General features: G+C 52.3%; 1 protein-coding gene across 3 annotated transcripts in view; it reads left to right on the forward strand.

Annotated features, from left to right (window-relative positions):
- The window catches only part of si:ch73-138n13.1 (zinc finger CCCH domain-containing protein 13), a 43,710-nt gene that overhangs the window by 4,998 nt on the left and 21,765 nt on the right, over positions 1–16,947 (forward strand). For all 3 annotated transcript variants that reach the window (XM_064354160.1, XM_064354163.1, XM_064354161.1), the window contains exons 2-6: positions 1,198–1,288; positions 3,232–4,625; positions 4,788–4,893; positions 9,466–12,390; positions 14,626–14,751. In XM_064354160.1, coding sequence (XP_064210230.1) covers positions 3,247–4,625; positions 4,788–4,893; positions 9,466–12,390; positions 14,626–14,751 — 4,536 coding nt within the window. In that variant the 5' untranslated portion in view covers positions 1,198–1,288; positions 3,232–3,246. The remainder of the gene's footprint in view (positions 1–1,197; positions 1,289–3,231; positions 4,626–4,787; positions 4,894–9,465; positions 12,391–14,625; positions 14,752–16,947) is intronic.

The following is a 16,947-nucleotide window of genomic DNA, read 5'->3' on the forward strand; positions in this document are numbered from 1 at the left end:
GTTGCATTGTGGGTATGCTTCCTTCCAAGGAGTTCCCCTGATGTGTAGCTGCTTCTGAGCCGCTGCCTCTGCAGCCCCTCAGCCAAGCAGTGCGTCTCCGCCTCCCAGCTGACGGTCTGCGCTCCCGTAGGAGCCCCAGCGGTTTCGGATGGGGATTGTTGCTGGTCGCAGGGACCGTTTTGTCTTGTGTGATCGATTTGCGGTCGAAGGAGCGTTAGCGGCAGCAGCAGAAGCGCGTGCGGTTGCTGTCAAAATGCGCCGCTGCAGCTCATTCCTGCAGAGCTTCTAGCTGCAGCCCTGGATCCAACATCTACAGTGAATATTTAACATTCCAGCTTTCCAGAGACATTTCCTGTCAACAACTACTGCCTCCAATCATCAGACCCCTGCCAGGCACTTTCACTCCCTCTCTCTCTCCCTCCCTTCCTCCTTTCTCCTCTTTCTCCTTCACTCTCCCTCCCTGCAACTTTCTTACGCACATGTGAACGTGCAATGAATGTTCATGTGTTTACATGAGCGTTGCTTTATGTTACAAATTTACATTATGCCCGTCGGCAGACTCCTATTACAAACGACTACATTCAGTAGATTTCTAAGAGCTGCTGTCACTCCTGGAAAAGATTGGTTGGCCTGCCTGCAGCAGCGCAAAGAAGAATCAATAGAATCAACTGTGCTGCATTATAGACTACCTGGATAAATGCAGCCAGCGATCAATGATGATGCTTTGAAGATAGAGAGGAGCCTCTTTACTGCTCCAAAGGTTGGATCCAAGGTTTTCAAATTTGGCTCAAGAGGCTGCCTGTGGACACTAGTGAGGAGAGGCAAGGGGGGAGGTGGTATTTGAGAGAGGTCGTAGGCCAGTTAAGCAACAGCGGAAGAAGAGGATTGTTTATAGAACTGAAAACGCAGAGGATTGATTTCCACAGGCTAGACCGAGCGTGTGCTAAAATGCGCTCAATACGCCGTGTGTGTGTGTGTGTGTGTGTGTGTGTGTGTGTGTGTGTGTGTGTGTGTGTGGTGTGTGTGTGGTGTGTGTGTGTGTGTGTGTGTGTGTGTGTGTGTGTGTGTGTGTGTGTGTGTGTGTGTGTGTGTGTGTGTGTGTGTGTGTGTGTGTGTGTGTGTGTGTGTGTGTGTGTGTGTAATGATGCCATATGGAGCTCTCCTGCCTCGCTGACATGGTCTGTTTTTTTTTCCCAGGCCACGGTTCCTCTCTGCTCTCTGTGATGACATCACTGCACGGTTACCACAGAAACCAGGGCCCCAGTGCGAACGGCTGACGTCCAAGCAGGTGAGTTATGGCAGGGCGGCTCTAGGCAGCCTGGGAGAAACCGCGGACGAGGCCGAATTAGTTAATTGCACGGGCTAGAGTTTCTGCCGCACTCCACTGCCCCGCGGAGCTGGGGGGGGGGAGGGTTGATTTGTGAGGAGGCGGGGGCAGGGAAATCCCACCCCGGGCCGTACCAAACCAAGCAACACGTCAGCAGCCTTTACTCAGGAGCCTCTACAGCGCGGCTGCCCAACCCTGGTCCTGGAGATCTAGTTTCCTGGTGTTCCAGGTTTTCATTCCAACCCTAACAAAGCTCACCTCATTCAACAGCTACTGATCTCACTGAGCTGCTAATTAGTAGATTCGAAATCAAATTAGGGTTGAAATTAAAACCTTGATTTCCAGGAACATGGCTGGGCTGCTCTGCTCTACAATGTCCTCTTAGTTACAGGTCACAGGAATCCACACAGCACATAGCAGGGTGCCTGTCTCTCTCCTTCAGAACTCTGGTCCCAGCTCATTCTCAAATATCTCTGCTCCAAGTGACCCTTGCAACCAGCAGGAATCGCTGAACGGCCATGCATCTCTGACACGTCAGAGGGGCGACTCCGCCCGACACTCGCAAGGGCAGCCGGAGGTTGCGGCCGCGAGCTGAATCGCGTCCCCGGAGACGGGTCCTAACCCCCCCGCTGCCCCCCAGCGCTGACTGACGGCCCCGCTCGCCGAGTCAGGCGGCTAAGGGAAACTCACTCCGGGTTTTCCTTCCTCCCCCCGGAGCCGGAGTCCGGAGCGGAGACGGAGACGGAGACGGGGGGGGGGGGGGAGTTGAACGGCGCTCCCTCAGCGCCGCCACCGCCGCCGTTCTTCCCCGCGCTCATGCCCTCAGCTCCGACGGAACCGGACCGCCAACGTTAGCGAACACTCCCACCAATTAACATGCATTCTTATGCTATTTTTGAAAGGCTGCTGCTCGTTAATTATTAACTCCACCCTCTAGAGTTATGTTACTATCCTTCTAAAAAAATATCCCTGTTGCAGTTTCAGTTTTTATTTGAATGGCCAGAGGAATCTGGGGATTTCTTTTAATATATTTTAGGATGTATGTAGTAATTTCCTTGGTTGGTTGAACATTATTCCAGAGAGTCTCCCCATGCTACAAAATAAAGCTCAGAAGCGTTTTTGACCTTCTGGAACATTCTCAGATTGGCCTGAGTGGCAAGGGAACCTTGAGACTCCTGAGAAGGCCCAGGATCTGGGGCAGAGGAGGAAGACTTCCTAAGTTCATGGAGTCAAGCTCTTTTGTCCGCCCTCTCCCTCAGCTAGCATCCAATTAGACGGAGTGGGCTGGATTACAGGCGCTGCTGCCTGCGTCTCCCTGTTATTTCTGTCCCCTCTGCAGCCTCCCTCCCTCCCTCCACACACGCCGTCTTAATTAAAGCTGCAGCCTCGCGGCCTTGGGCCTGCACAGGCACCCTCCCGGTGGGGACCTTTTAACGTGCAGGACCAGCAAACACGGTGCACACGTCTGTGTGCTTGTAGAGCACGGCCAGCGCATGGCGCTCAGCACGGTGTCGGAGAAGAAACTTCGCAGGACCACAACTGTGAGATTGCTTGCTGTGCTGGACAAGCAAGTCCAATTTCCACGCAGTTCGCTTGTTGTTTTCTTCGCAACTTTTCAGACGGACAGCTGCGGCTGTGCGAGCAACCGAAGGTCTTTGTGTTGCCGTGCTGTATTTCACTGACGGGTTCAGAAGTGGTAAACGGACATCTGGAGGTTGTAACTAATGGGGCACTAGACTTGGAAGTCAAGCTGAGCAGGGCCGCTTTCCAGCAAATGAGCTCTGCCCCCAAGGCTGCTGGCTTGGATGAGAGCTCATTAGCAGTGTGTGCTATGGTGATTGACTCTTAGCAGTGTGTGTGCTTGGCAGAATGTGGTGCTGATTAAGCTCCTCCTCTGCTCCTAGGTGCTGATTGAGGAGATGGCGGCTCAGGTGGAGGTGAAGGCGGGAGACGGGACGAGGGCGGGAGGCGTGGGAGGGCGTCTGCACCTCAGCCCCCTGGCGGACTCCAGCAACAAAAGCCCCACGGAGGCCCCCTCCGGCACCCAGGGTCCTCTCATTCTGGCCCCGGAGCCCAGCAAGCCCGTGCCAGGGCCCAAACCTCGCCTCACCCCCAAGCCTTTCGCCGTCGAGAAGAACCCCAGCATCCGCCCCATCCCTGCCCCCAAGCCTCACGCCAGGCCCCGCCCCGAACCTACTCGCCCCACCTCCTACAAACCCGACCCGCCCAGCACCCCTAAACCTGCTTCGGCAAAGCCCGCGCATGCCAGCGCGCAGAGGCCGGTGCCCACCACCCCTAAACACCCCACCCCTACATCCCTCAAACCCACCCCCAAGCCCGCCCCCACCGTTCAGCCCCGCAAACCTGCACCTCCGCTCTCGCCAGGGGAGCCCGCTAAGCTCACCATACTTGAAACCGTCAAGTCCCAGGGCCCCAGGTCAGGGCTGCCCCAAAAGCAGGGCCCCCAGGCGGCCCCGGCCGCCGAGTGGTCCGGAACGACGCAGCAGGAGGGAGAGAAGCAGAGGATGGAGGGAAGCGGGAGGGTCGGGGCTCCCATAATGCGGGCTAAGTCCATGGGCTTTCTCAACCAGACGGCTCGAGAGGACGAGAAGGTGGCGGAGAGAGCGAAGGGGGGCGGAGCCACCGAGCCAGCCGTCCCCATGCGACCCCAGCCCAGAGGCTCCCGGCCCAGGCCCGTCTCCGCGGTCTTCCTGCCGTCCCCCACCCAATCGGAGTCTCCAGGCCCCGCCCCTCCCTCCCGTTGGGTGGGCCGACGGCCCCTCTCCGCCGACCTCACCTCCAAGTTTGAGTCCATTGGCCTGTCCCTGCACCGCCGGCCGGGCAAGGCAGACAGCAAGGAGAACACTCCGGAAGGAGGCAGGGAGGAGGACGGCGCGCCAGCCAGGAGGAAGGAAAAGGAAAAAGGGGCGGGGCCGACGCCATCGTCGCCGTCGCCGTTGTCGCCTGCGCCCGACACCGAGCTCAAGCCCAAGGCCTCTGTGCCGGAGCAACCGAGCGAGAAACAAGACCAGGAAGAGAAAGAGGAGGAGAAGAGCGGCGGCAGTATAAAGAGGCGGATTAGCCTCCTGTTCGACTCCTCCTCTTCCTCCTCCCCGGGCGGCGGCCCGTCTGCCGCTGGGGCGGAGCCGCGCCCTTCAGCCCAGCCCATCCCCGAGACGGACATCGGGGTGGGAGTGAAACAGCGAATTAAAAAGCTGACCGAAGACGCGCCCCCCACGCCTCCCTCTCCAAAAGCGGCGTTCAAGCCCCGCCCTCTGCCCTCTGACCTCACCAAAAGGTAAGGGCAGTTTACTGACTTCCGTGTTTTTTTAAATTCCAGTGGGTTCTATTCAGACTCTTTAATTCCCTGTTTGTCTGTCTGTTGTCAGCTCGAGCGTGCGTGTGCGTGCCTGTCTGAGAACCTGGTCTATTTGTGTTGGTAACGGTTTATTTGTTGCAGATTTGCTGCTGAGAAGCCAGCGGAGCTTAGCGGCCTGTCGCCAAGCGGCTTGGAGAGAGAGGGGTCGAGAGGTCAGCCGCAGGATGGCAGCGAGGCTCATGGGAAGGTAAGAAAAGCTCTCCACCACAGTGGAGTCCTGAAGGTGGAAAAACACAACTGTCAAACTGTTACTCAAAACCGTAGAGATATGGTTGGTATTTACAGTTGGTAGTGTTTTCCCAAGGACACCTGCTTGTCAGTATATTGATAAAATGCTTACTCAGGTCAGATATTTGTGTTACAGCTGCAGTAGGTAACTTAAAATAGTTTTTATATTAAATATATTGGGGAATGGTTATGCTTAATTGGTAGCAATCATAGAAAGCTGTTGTGAGAGAGATTTAGCACCATACACTGTGTTTATACCCTAAAATTTAATGTTCTAAAGCCAGGGATTTAGTGCGAGTTCTTATTTTCAAAACAAAAGTGGTTTACAGCGTGAGCCAATCACAGAGATAGGCCGATCCTCATTGTGAACCGGTCAACAATCAAACAAAACTAGACAGATTGAGAAAGAAAGAGTTTCACCAAGAGGTTCTCTCAGTAACAACCTGCTCCTGCATCGTTGGCGCTATCTATGCCAAAAAGAAGAAAAGAAAGTTGGATAGAGCTTGCAAAGCATCAGTTGTCCTAACGCTGCCGCATAAATTTTTGAGTAAACAGCGTATTATACAGTTAGAATAGCATGACATGGCGTTACTTTGAAAAATACAATATGTAGCTAATAACCTACTAAAATACGGTGTGTACTGAGTGCCGGAAAACCTTGGGTGCATCATAGCCACGATTCAGGACTCTGCTGGACATTTTAAAATCGGACTTTTCTGATAGGACCTTTGTGATAGCAGTCGTCTGCTGTCAGAAAGGTCCTATTGGAAAACGTCCAGCTGAGTATCGGGAGCTAGGCGTATCGGGTAACTGTTTGTCTGTGATACAGGATAGCCTTGTTAAAGAATTTACGTGTATAAAAAATATCTTGCTAATGTTAGCTATCGTGAACCATCAGGTGGATAGCTAACTTTAGACTAGCTAGTGAACTTAGCAAAACCTTCACTTCATTAGCTACCAAACTTGGTGACTAAATGGTAAAAAAAAAATTTGCGTTATCGGCAAGCTTTGCAACAACCAGAAAGATTGTTTCTTACTTGGACTCTTGGAGCTGACACCTTTAGTGTAGCTATGACAGTCTGTAATCCGGTAATTCTGCTTGCCGGGGAATCGTAGCTAGAAATATTGATGCGCATTCACAGTGAGGTGTGTGCAGAAGGAAGGGGGGGGGGGGTGTATCTGTGGGTAGGGCCAACAGGTGTTATAATTTTCAAAATGTTTTCACAACATTGCAACCCTTGAGAAAGTTGCCTACTGTAGTTTTAATTTGTAGTAATTTAGTATCTGGTTCTTATCCTGTTCGGTAAAACACTCCCTCTCATTGCACTCCGGCTCTAATATAGATTTATTTTCTAAATATGCCCTTTTTGAGTGGTTACATACAGTTTGCCTCACATTGATATGTAATTTCATTAATCTATTTTATGTAATATGATTGGGCTTTCCATAGTACTGTAGTGCTGTATAGGGCTTTGTTCAGTGTAGGACAAAGGTGTAAGAAAGGTGTTCCAAGCAGGTATTAAACGAGCTACTAGGCGACGGGTATCGATGGAAATCTGGCAGCACCTACACTGCTCCTCAGCTATCAGCAGAAACAAATAAGAGGCCTAACCACTGTGGCAGCCCTGTGGACTAACCACGAGGGCAGACCAACACAGGATTGGCCCTGAGTTCACTGTGTATCTCAGCTCGGGTTTGCGCAGGAGTGAAGCTGTCAGCCTTCTTTTCAAACACACTGCCTGTGCACCTGCGGCCGAGAGCGGGGCGGAGTCCGCCTGCCACGCCCTGGCCTCTGACGCAACCCAGGAATTTTTGGGTGTTGCCGAGTGGCCGAGAACATCTGCTGAATGTAAACAGTGAATGCAGTTGACCGTGGCGTCGCGCGGGGGCGGGAAGGCCAGCCGCTCCTCCGGCTGGGCAGGTTCCCTCAGCCTGAACCGCGCTCCTCCCCTCCGGCTGGGCAGGTTCCCTCAGCCTGAACCGCGCTCCTCTCCTCCGGCTGGGCAGGTTCCCTCAGCCTGACCCGCGCTCCTCTCCTCCGGCTGGGCAGGTTCCCTCAGCCTGCACCGCACTCCTCTCCGGCTGGGCAGGTTCCCTCAGCCTGCACCGCGCTCCTCTCCTCCGGCTCCCTCACCCCACCAGCTTCACCGGTGTGTCTCAGTACGGCTGAGAGGCCATTGGCTGGCTGAACGCCTTCAGAGCATCCACGCATTTGGCCTCGCCTTGAGACATTACAGAGGATGTTGTGGTGATTAGAGAGCCCTACAGTACCCACTGGGCATTCCAAAATAAGGAGCAAAATAGTGGATGGTTTAGCCAGCTGTCCTGTAATGCATTTTTGATGTGAGGGAGGAGCTTGAAACAAGCCTGGTTCCTTCGTAATGTTGCTTTGAGCTCCAGAATGCAGGTGCTATCCATAAAGAACCAGGAGAGGAGAGCTTTGGGAACATCCATTGTTCTGATGGCCAGGCATAACTAATCAGCTCAGAGTCCGAGGTATTGGTTTCCTTAAGATGGACAGCCATACATAAAAGTGAGGCAAATACGGTCACTGTATTCAGAGAGAGGTCTGTTCTTGGGTTTCGTAAAAGATTTGTGTATTCCGTCTTCGTTTTTTTCGTCTGACATGGCAGTTCTGAAATGTGCTCTTGGCCTGATACGGTCTGAAAATAGCAGTTCACACATTCATATTACTTGAAATAAATGCTTACCCAGTGTTCAGTTTAGCCAGATTGATAAAAGCCCTTATCTGCTTGATTATGTACTGCTTGCACAAGTGAAGACATAAAGCACTTTGTACCAGGAGCCTATTTTATGGATTGATCTTAGGACAGTCAAAGATACTGTGGGCAATACTACTTCAGAATGCTCTCTTTTTTGTCATTTGATATCTCAGAATCTTCTCTGTTTGGCTGGGCTTGGCAATGGGGGCGGGAGCTGGTCTATCAAAAGAATGTTCATGGAATTGCAAGCAGGAACTTGTGAGCTCTTTAGGCAGACATTCAGTCTCTGTGTTAGTAGCTTCGGTTCTTTTGTTTTATCATTGCTCAAGATGGTCATATCAATAGTTCAGATCCTGCAAACTAGCGAGTGAAGACTTTGATTCATGTCTGTTATACATGCACGTGGTGCCCCCCCCCCCCCCCAATGGTCTAGATTGGTTGATTCACCATTACCACCCTTATTAATTCCTTATTGCCAGTTAAAACCAGCAATATTTTAGCTGTCATTGCATTACATTGCATTACAGGCATTTGGCAGACTCTTATCCAGATTGACGTACAACAAAGTGTATAACCATAACCAGGAACAAGTGTGTAGAAACCCCTAGAGAGAAGTACCGTTCCAAGTGCCGGGAACAACCGCATAGTTTAACTTGGACCCTCTAGGTTAAACTGATTAACACTAACACAAACAAGAACAGCAACAAGGCAGTCTATGCAAAAAATACGAGCAGTAGTTAAGACGCTTGTCAACACCTATAATGTCTGATCGTAGGAATATGTTTTGTTAAAAGGGCCGGACCTCTTTACACAAGAAGAGCAAAACAAACAGTTACGTTTTGGAAAATTAGCTGCGAGGCGAGTGGGGAAAAACGTCACCAAGATTCAAAAAATCGCAGCTACGAAATCCAAGAGGGGTGTTGGGTAATTCTGGGGCGGTGCTGATTATGAAAGACGCGGAGAGATGAATGCTGGGAAAAGGTCAGCAGGGACTGGCTTTGATTACCGCCTCTTTTATGGCCCTAACAAAGACCAGATGTATCGCCTTCCTGGCGATGCGCATTCATAGCACAAAATCACTTTTCTCCTTTCTGCTTCTTTTGTCTCTCCGTCCCTTTTTTCCTCCTTTCACGAATCCAAAAAGACTGTATCCACCTTACGAGCTCATACGCACGCAAACAAACTCTCCTAATCTTCTCCTCTCTCTTTATCTCCGTCTCTCTTTCATCCCCTGCTCATTATTTATACGAGTTGAAAGTATGACTAAGAAGGCTTTCACTCTCCCTGCTCTGTAATTCTGCTTTGGTGTTGTTCTTTCCCCCTCTTTCTGTGGCTCTACGTCTTTGGTTGGAGATTTACTGTTTGTACTCATCAGCACCTTTTCAGCTGCAGAATAGACAGATCCAGAACCAAAAAAACACCCAACTTTATTCATGCAACCTGACTGCAGTCTGGCCACATTTCCTGTCAAATGTTTTTTGATTATATTAGCAGTAGAACTCCAGCTCCTTTTGTACATGGAAAACTAGTGGGTGGATTTCTAAAGAAAGAAATGAAATATCTTTCAAGTACTTTCAAGTATCTTTCATTTTGCCCAGGTTTCCAGTGTCAGTTAAGTTCAAAGTTGGAGTAAGGGCTGTGCGGTTATGCTGTTATGTCTTAGGTGGGTTAGGTTAGGGTCAGCATGGACACAGCGGTAAGCATTGTTTAACTGAAAGCCAATCCCTACCCTGACTGCCTGTGCTCTCTAAGGCCAAACTAAACTATCACAGTTTATAAAACCCAAATCATTCTTTGTTTTTTTTAAGGTTGAAGACTCTGCTGTGGGCCACACTGACGAAGCGAGAGAAGAAAAAGAGGACAGGGCGGTATTTCAGTTCCCCCAGGCCCAGCCAGCCCACGCCCCCGCCCCCGCCGACCAATCGGGTGCGAGCGCGGAAGAGCGGAGGGCGGAGAGCGAGGTGCAGGAGGCGTGCCCCAGCGGCAGCGTGCAGACGGTCCGGGCGGCCATGTTTGAGAACGTGGTGGAGCGGCACAGCGTGCACGTGGTGGAGGAGGCGGGCGGGGCCAGCGGGCAGCTCGGGCGGAGCGTCTCGCTGAGGCGGAGCGAGGGCGGGGACACGATGCCCCCCGCCAGCCCCCTCCCGGTGGAGCACGTGTTCGACACAGTGCCGGCCGTCGGGGAGAAGAGGGCGGTGGTGGAGAACGTGCGCCCCGCCCAGCTGGAGGACAAGGCCATGACGCTGCGTTCCCGCCGGGCGGGGGCCGGGCAGGCGGAGGACACGCCCCCGCCGCGGCCCCCCGCTCAGAGAGACCCCCCCAGGGAGAAGCCGGAGGCCCCGCCCCAGCCGGCGGAACAAGCGCCGCGGTACCTGCGGGTCGGAGCCCTGAAGAAGTGGGGCGCCAAGGAGCCGGAGGCGGAGACAGGGCGGTGGGCGGAGCCGGAGGCGGAGACAGGGCGGTGGGCGGAGCCGGACAGACAGAAGCCGGAGAGCACCGCGCAGCTGGAGCCCGAGAAGGAGAGGCATAGAGAGTGGGAGGGGGAGGAGGTGGGGGCGCCCAAACGTTTGAAGATGCTGGAGGGGGACGACCCGCAGCCCAAGCCCAGGGCCACGTATTTCGCCCTCACCGGGCAGATGCAGGAGCCCCAGCCGGCGGAGGGGCGCGGCGGGGACGGGACTGGGGGCGCCGACGTCACCTTGGAAGATTTCTCGGTGAAGCCTGGGAGGTGGGGCTCCCCGGGGCCGATGCGCAGAAACCCGTCTCTGGACGCGGCGCTGTCCAAGAGCAGCCCGAGCGAGGCCCCGGGCCAGGGCTCCCTCTTCGGGAGGGGCCAGGCCCCCGCGGAGAGGGAGGCGCTTCGAGAAATGGAAACGGAGCAGGAGCTCAAGGCCCAGAGGGACACGGGGTGGGAGAGACAACGAGAGCTGGAACGACAGAGAGCCTTTGAAAGGGAAAAAGAGATGGAGAGGAAGAGAGAGATGGAGAGACAGAGAGAGATTGAGAGGGAACGACAGAGGGAAATGGAGAGGCAGAGAGAGATGGAGAGACAGAGGGAGATGGAGAGACAGAGAGAGATGGAGAGGCAAAAAGAGTTGGAGAGACAGAGAGAGGTGGAGAGGCAAAAAGAGATAGAGAGGGAAAGGCAAAGAGAGATGGAGAGACAAAGGGAGATGGAGAGACAGAGAGAGATGGAGAGGCAGAAACAGATTGAGCGGGAAAGGCAGAGAGAGATTGAGAGACAGAGGGAGATAGAGAGACAGAGAGAGATTGAAAGGCAAAAAGAGTTGGAGAAGGAAAGGCAAAGAGAGATGGTGAGACTAAGGGAGATAGAATTGGAGAGACAGAGGGAGATGGAGAGGCAGAAAGAGATGGAGAGACAGAGGGAGATGGAGAGGCAGAAAGAGATGGAGAGACAGAGGGAGGTAGAGAGGCAGAAAGAGATGGAGAGACAGAGGGAGATGGAGAGGCAGAAAGAGATGGAGAGACAGAGGGAGATGGAGAGACAGAAAGAGATGGAGAGACAGCTGTTGGAGCTGGAGAAGCAGAGACGAGCAGAGAGAGAGAGAGCAGAAAAGCAGAAGGAGACTGAGAGACAGATAGACATTGAGAGACAGATGTTCTTGGAGTTTGAGAAACAGAAGGCGATTGAAAGGGAGAGACAACAAGAAGCTGAGAGAGAGAAACAAAGGGAGATGGAGAGGGCCAGGCAGAGAGAGATGGAACGACAGAAAGAAATGGAGAGACAAAGACAAAAAGAACTGGAGAGACAGAGGGAGATGGAAAGACAGAGGGAGATGGAGAGGCAGAAAGAGATGGAGAGACAGAGGGAGATGGAGAGACAGAGGGAGATGGAGAGGCAGAAAGAGATGGAGAGACAGAGGGAGATGCAGAGGCAGAAAGAGATGGAGAGACAGCTGTTGGAGCTGGAGAAGCAGAGACGAGCAGAGAGAGAGGGGAAGGAGAGAGAGCAGGAGCGAGTGAGGCAGCTGCTGCAGCAGCAAGAAATGGAGAGACAGAGGGCTGTGGAGCGGGAGAGGGAAACGATGAGAAGGGAGGAAGTGATGTCGTCGCTCAGGCCCGGGGTGCTGGACCTGGACTCCGTGTCCCTGGCCGACCGGCACTTTAAGGTCTCCCAGGGCAGCGACCCCGGCAGCGTCCGGTCGAAGCTGCCCTCACCGCGCGCGGAGGACGCTTACCGGCCCGGCATCCTGGACATCGACTCCTTCCGCTCCCAGCCCCGCCCCTCCCCGCCGGGCGCGGCCTTCCCCGCGGCGGGCATCCAGGGCCAGCCCCGCACCCCCGAGGCCCCGGAGAGGCCCTTCGGGAGGCCCGGCCCCGTGTGGTCCGCCTCCCAGCTGGAGTTCTGGGAGCACCGAGGGGGAGACGCTCCCCCTGCCCCTGGCGGCTGGGCGGCCCCCGAGCCCCCCCAGAAGCCGGCCGGCAAGCCCATCCTGGAGCAGCTGCTGCTGGCGCAGGAGGAGAGGCTGGCGGCCCCCAGCCTGGTCCCCGAGCGCCGCTGGTCCGGTCTGCCCGTCGACTCCGCCGCCTGGGCGCCCTCTCCCGGGAGGGAGACCGCAGGGGCTGCCGCTCCTCAGTCTAATCGCCATGGTTACGCCGACCTGGCCTTCCTGGAGTCTCCCTGGTTGCCCCGGGACCCTGTCGCTCCTGTGCCGCTGGTCCAGAGAGGAGAGTCAGTGGCCCTTCGAGGACAGCAGAGCCTTCAGGCCAAGGTGAGAGGGCTAATGACATGCATAGTGTGGATATAGCACTGAAATGGTCTGTTTCAGTGTAGGACTGAAATGCACAGTTTAGGTACAGCACTGAAATGCTCAGTTTGAGCATAGGACTGAAATGCACAGTTTAGGTATAGCACTGAAATGCTCAGTTTGAGTATTGGACTGAAATGCACAGTTTAGGTACAGCACTGAAATGCTCAGTTTGAGCATTGGACTGAAATGCACAGTTTAGGTATAGCACTGAAATGCTCAGTTTGAGCATTGGACTGAAATGCACAGTTTAGGTATAGCACTGAAATGCTCAGTTTGAGCATTGGACTGAAATGCACAGTTTAGGTACAGCACTGAAATGCTCAGTTTGAGCATTGGACTGAAATGTGCAGTTTAGGTATAGCACTGAAATGTTCAGTTTGAGCATTGGACTGAAATGCACAGTTTAGGTATAGCACTGAAATGCTCCGTTTGAGCATTGGACTGAAATGCACAGTTTAGGTATAGCACTGAAATGCTCAGTTTGAGCATTGGACTGAAATGCGCAGTTTCACTTTCTCAAGCATGGACATCAAGCTGACACTGTTAGAATTATCGTATTGTAACTGTTGGCTTGCTAACTCCTACAAATTTCCACTTCATTTATCAAGTCAAAAATTGATGCGCATCAATTTAGAGTGGTGGCTGAACTTTTGCAGGTGCTACTTCATAGCTGGGCATATGTGGAAAAAGAATGCACACGTCCTAGCCAATCAGAACTGAGTATTCAGCCAAGCCGTTGTATATTGGCTTTGTAGGAGTCAGTTGGGAGCTGACTGTGTTTATTGACGCAGTAGGCTAAGCATTAAGGTTTTATTATGATGGGAAAACTGATTTGCATTGTTATGCCTGCAAGCATTTTCAACAAATGGTGCCGCCTGACCAATATGCATTATAAAAATAGATTCTTCCTCATTGCTAGGAATCGATTTGGAATCGATCACAAAATGCGATCCCTTGATCTGTGAAATAATTGAAAATCACCATCTGTAGTTTAGGTATAGGAGTGAAAGAGTGCACTGTTTGGGTATAGGACTGAAATGCACTGTTAGGTATAGAAGTTACACAGGGTGTGTATAGGATATGCACGTTGTTGGTATAGGAGTGCTGTGCATAGTGTAGGTACATATACCTTTTTATTGTAATGTATGGTGATGACTGTGTTCATATGCATGCTTGTGCTTGCTTATGTGCGTTAATATTAGTGCCATTACCACAGTGTTTACATGAATTTAGAAAAAATGTCAGCGTTTATTGAACACTTTTATCCAGGTGGAGTCATACTCTGTGAGTCCCTCTCCCCTGGGGTAAGATCTGTGGACGTGACTGGGCTCCTCTGGGTAAGATCTGTGAGTGACTCCCCCTGGGGTAAGATCTGTGAGTGACTCCCCCTGGGGTAAGATCTGTGAGTGACTCCCCCTGGGGTAAGATCTGTGAATGCCTCCCCCTGGGGTAAGATCTGTGAGTGCCTCCCCCTGGGGTAAGATCTGTGAGTGACTCCCCCTGGGGTAAGATCTGTGAGTGACTCCCCCTGGGGTAAGATCTGTGAGTGACTCCCCCTGGGGTAAGATGTGCTGTCGCAGCACAGTGGCCTCCAGGAGAGTTGTTTTAACTCCCGTCTGCAGCGTGGGTGTTTGCCGCTTCCCGACAGCGTTCTTTTTCTGTTTGCCTTTGGTCACCTGCTGTTTCACTGACGGGGGCTGTTTCTGTCTGTCTGTGTCTGTGTGTCTGCGTGTGTCTGTGTCTGTGTCTGGTCTGTGTCTGGTCTGCGTGTGTCTGGTCTGTGTGTGTGTCTATGTCTGTGTGTCTGTGTCTGCGTGTGTCTGGTCTGTGTGTGTGTGTGTGTCTCTGCGTGTGTCTGGTCTGTGTGTGTCTGTGTGTATCTCTGTGTCTGCGTGTGTCTGTGTGTGTCTGTGTCTGGTCTGTGTGTCTGTGTCTGGTCTGTGTGTGCGTGTGTGTCTGTGTCTGGTCTGTGTGTCTGTGTCTGGTCTGTGTGTGCGTGTGTGTCTGTGTGTGTCTGTGTCTGGTCTGTGTGTCTGTGTCTGGTCTGTGTGTGTCTGTCTGGTCTGTGTGTGTCTCTGTCTGGTCTGTGTGTCTGTGTCTGGTCTGCGTGTGTCTGCGTATGTCTGCGTGTGTCTGTGTGTGTCTGCGTGTCTGTGTGTGTCTGTGTCTGGTCTGTGTGTGCGTGTCTGTGCTCAGGACCTGACGCGGGCGCGGTCGCGGAGCGTGTCGCGCAGGTCGGCGCCGGCGGAGAGCCCCCTGGAGGGGCCGCTGTCCCGCATGAGGAGCCGCAGCGCCCACCGGGAGAAGGACCTGCGCTCCTGGGTGAGCTCTTACCCTCCGAAAAACACACACACCCCCTGACCCCTCGGCACGGTCGCTCCAGCAGCACACCAAGCCGATCCGAGCTCCTCTGCCCCGTCCGGTGAGGTCTGGTCCGCTGGTGTTCAGGTGTGCGGTTCAAGCTCGGCCTGTGGAGCGTAGTGTGGGGCTGCATTTGTCCTGCTGCTTCTGGTCTCCACCACGGGGCAGGTTGCTACGCGGTACTTCTGCAAAATTGGGTAAATGATTTGTTGGCTGTACGCACGAACCGTGAAGTGAGCGTGTGAGCGTGTGAGCGTGAGAGCGAGCGTGTGACAGTGAGCGAGTGTGAGTGTGAGCGTGTGAGAGTGAGTGTGAGTGTGAGAGTGTGAGAGTGTGAGCGTGTGTGTGAGTGTGAGAGTGTGAGCGTGAGCGTGAGAGCGTGAGCGTGTGAGTGTGTGAGCGTGTGAGTGCGTGTGAGTGTGTGTGTGAGCGTGAGTGTGTGAATGTGAGCATGTGAGCGCGTCGGTGTGTCAGTTCTCGGACGCAGGGTGGAGTAGGAATGCAGTTTGATCACTGGGAAAGGAGGTTTTTTTAAGTGTGTGGTTTATAAACAGAATGTTGATGAGTCACAAAACAGGCATGGTTTCCCTAACACACCTTCACCCCTGTTACTTCCTACTCTGGTATATTTTACTGATTAGCACATATATTAGATTCAACACAAACAAACCCAAACCAAATGCTCTAAATATATATATATATATATATATACACTCAGTAGTCACTGTATTAGGTACTTACTCTTTCATTCAAATAGCCTGCTCCTTCAAAAAGTGAATTATGTGGCTACAACTGAGACTCCCATTGGCCATGTACTTTGCCCTCTCTCTCTTACTTCTTCCGCGGGAGATGGCGAACTCGGCCGAAATCAAACAGTCGAGCACGGCACCGCGTACAGGTGTGTATACCTGTGCTCATTCTGGCATCCGAGTGTTTGTTCAGTGACAGTCCTCGCCAGTGGGGAGCTCAGATTCTCCTGTTCTGATTGGAAAACACAGAAGTGACAACGATTGCAGCGCCGAGCAGTCGCTCTGTAAAGGAGCGTGAACTTCAACAACAGGCAGTTCTGTGCTTTCAGAGTCGCTTTAGGTTATTTAGTGCTGCAAAATAAGAAAAGAAGCAAGGGCTTGTAGCAGTGTTCAGTTTAACCAGTGGCATACAGTGCGTAAGCCCACACAGGTGTAGTTATTGCCACGTTGCCAATGCTGATCATTTGTAATTGTAATTTATAAATAAAGTAAAAAAAAAAAAAAAGAATGAAAGCACATCAGCAGAGCTCCAGCTTTGATGCTATTAAATGAACGTTCGCTCATTGTGTTCACATAATGCTCAATACCATCCGGTATAGCCAGTTCTCCTCAGATGCCTGTAGGCGAGTCATAGAATAATTTTCATTTGCATCACAAATTTGCATGTTTGATCAACATTATTTCAAATTGTGGATCCATGTACATACATTTCATTCTCTGCCCTGACACTTGGAGAATATTCATGGCAAAGATCACACACACGGAGTTTACTGAGGATGGATGGCTGTAATGGTTTCTGTTCAAATAAAACGATTATACCCAAACAAATTCATGCAGTTACGTTGTCCAAATACTTATATTTATTACAGGGGGTGGATTGGGGGTGATTTTGACTGGTGAAAATGCGGAGTGGCTAGTAACTTTGGAAAAACTACTAGCTACAGTGGCCGGTGAGCCAAAAAGTTCTGCATACATGTATATATTTACCTATCTAAGCCGAGAGCTTTAATTGTGTCTGGATGTGATGTAAGAGGAAAATAATAGGATGAACTGCTCAATGCATTGGGTTGGTGAATGGTTGCCTTGGGCATTGACCTAGAAGTTACTATTCTGTGTTCCATGGCCTTGCGTACATCTCTGCTGACATCTGGTGGTCAGAGGAAGAAAAACATCGGTGAAGTCTAGTGTTTTGATGTGGCCCTGTAGGTTTCAGTTGAGGACATGGCCTGTGTGTGGTTAAATGTCTGATAGGGGTATTTCTGTGCAAAGCCTTGGCCTGTGCTTTGGGTCTCTCTTGCATCCCTCAGTTCAGCACTGCCTTTCCCCCGGCACACGCTCAGTGTCAGTTCAGAAATATCGCCTTGCCCTGGACGAGGTTAGAAACCAGATCAGCTGGATCAGTGTGTTG

Source organism: Anguilla rostrata, chromosome 10, assembly GCF_018555375.3.
Source record: "Anguilla rostrata isolate EN2019 chromosome 10, ASM1855537v3, whole genome shotgun sequence".
Taxonomy (NCBI): domain Eukaryota; kingdom Metazoa; phylum Chordata; class Actinopteri; order Anguilliformes; family Anguillidae; genus Anguilla; species Anguilla rostrata.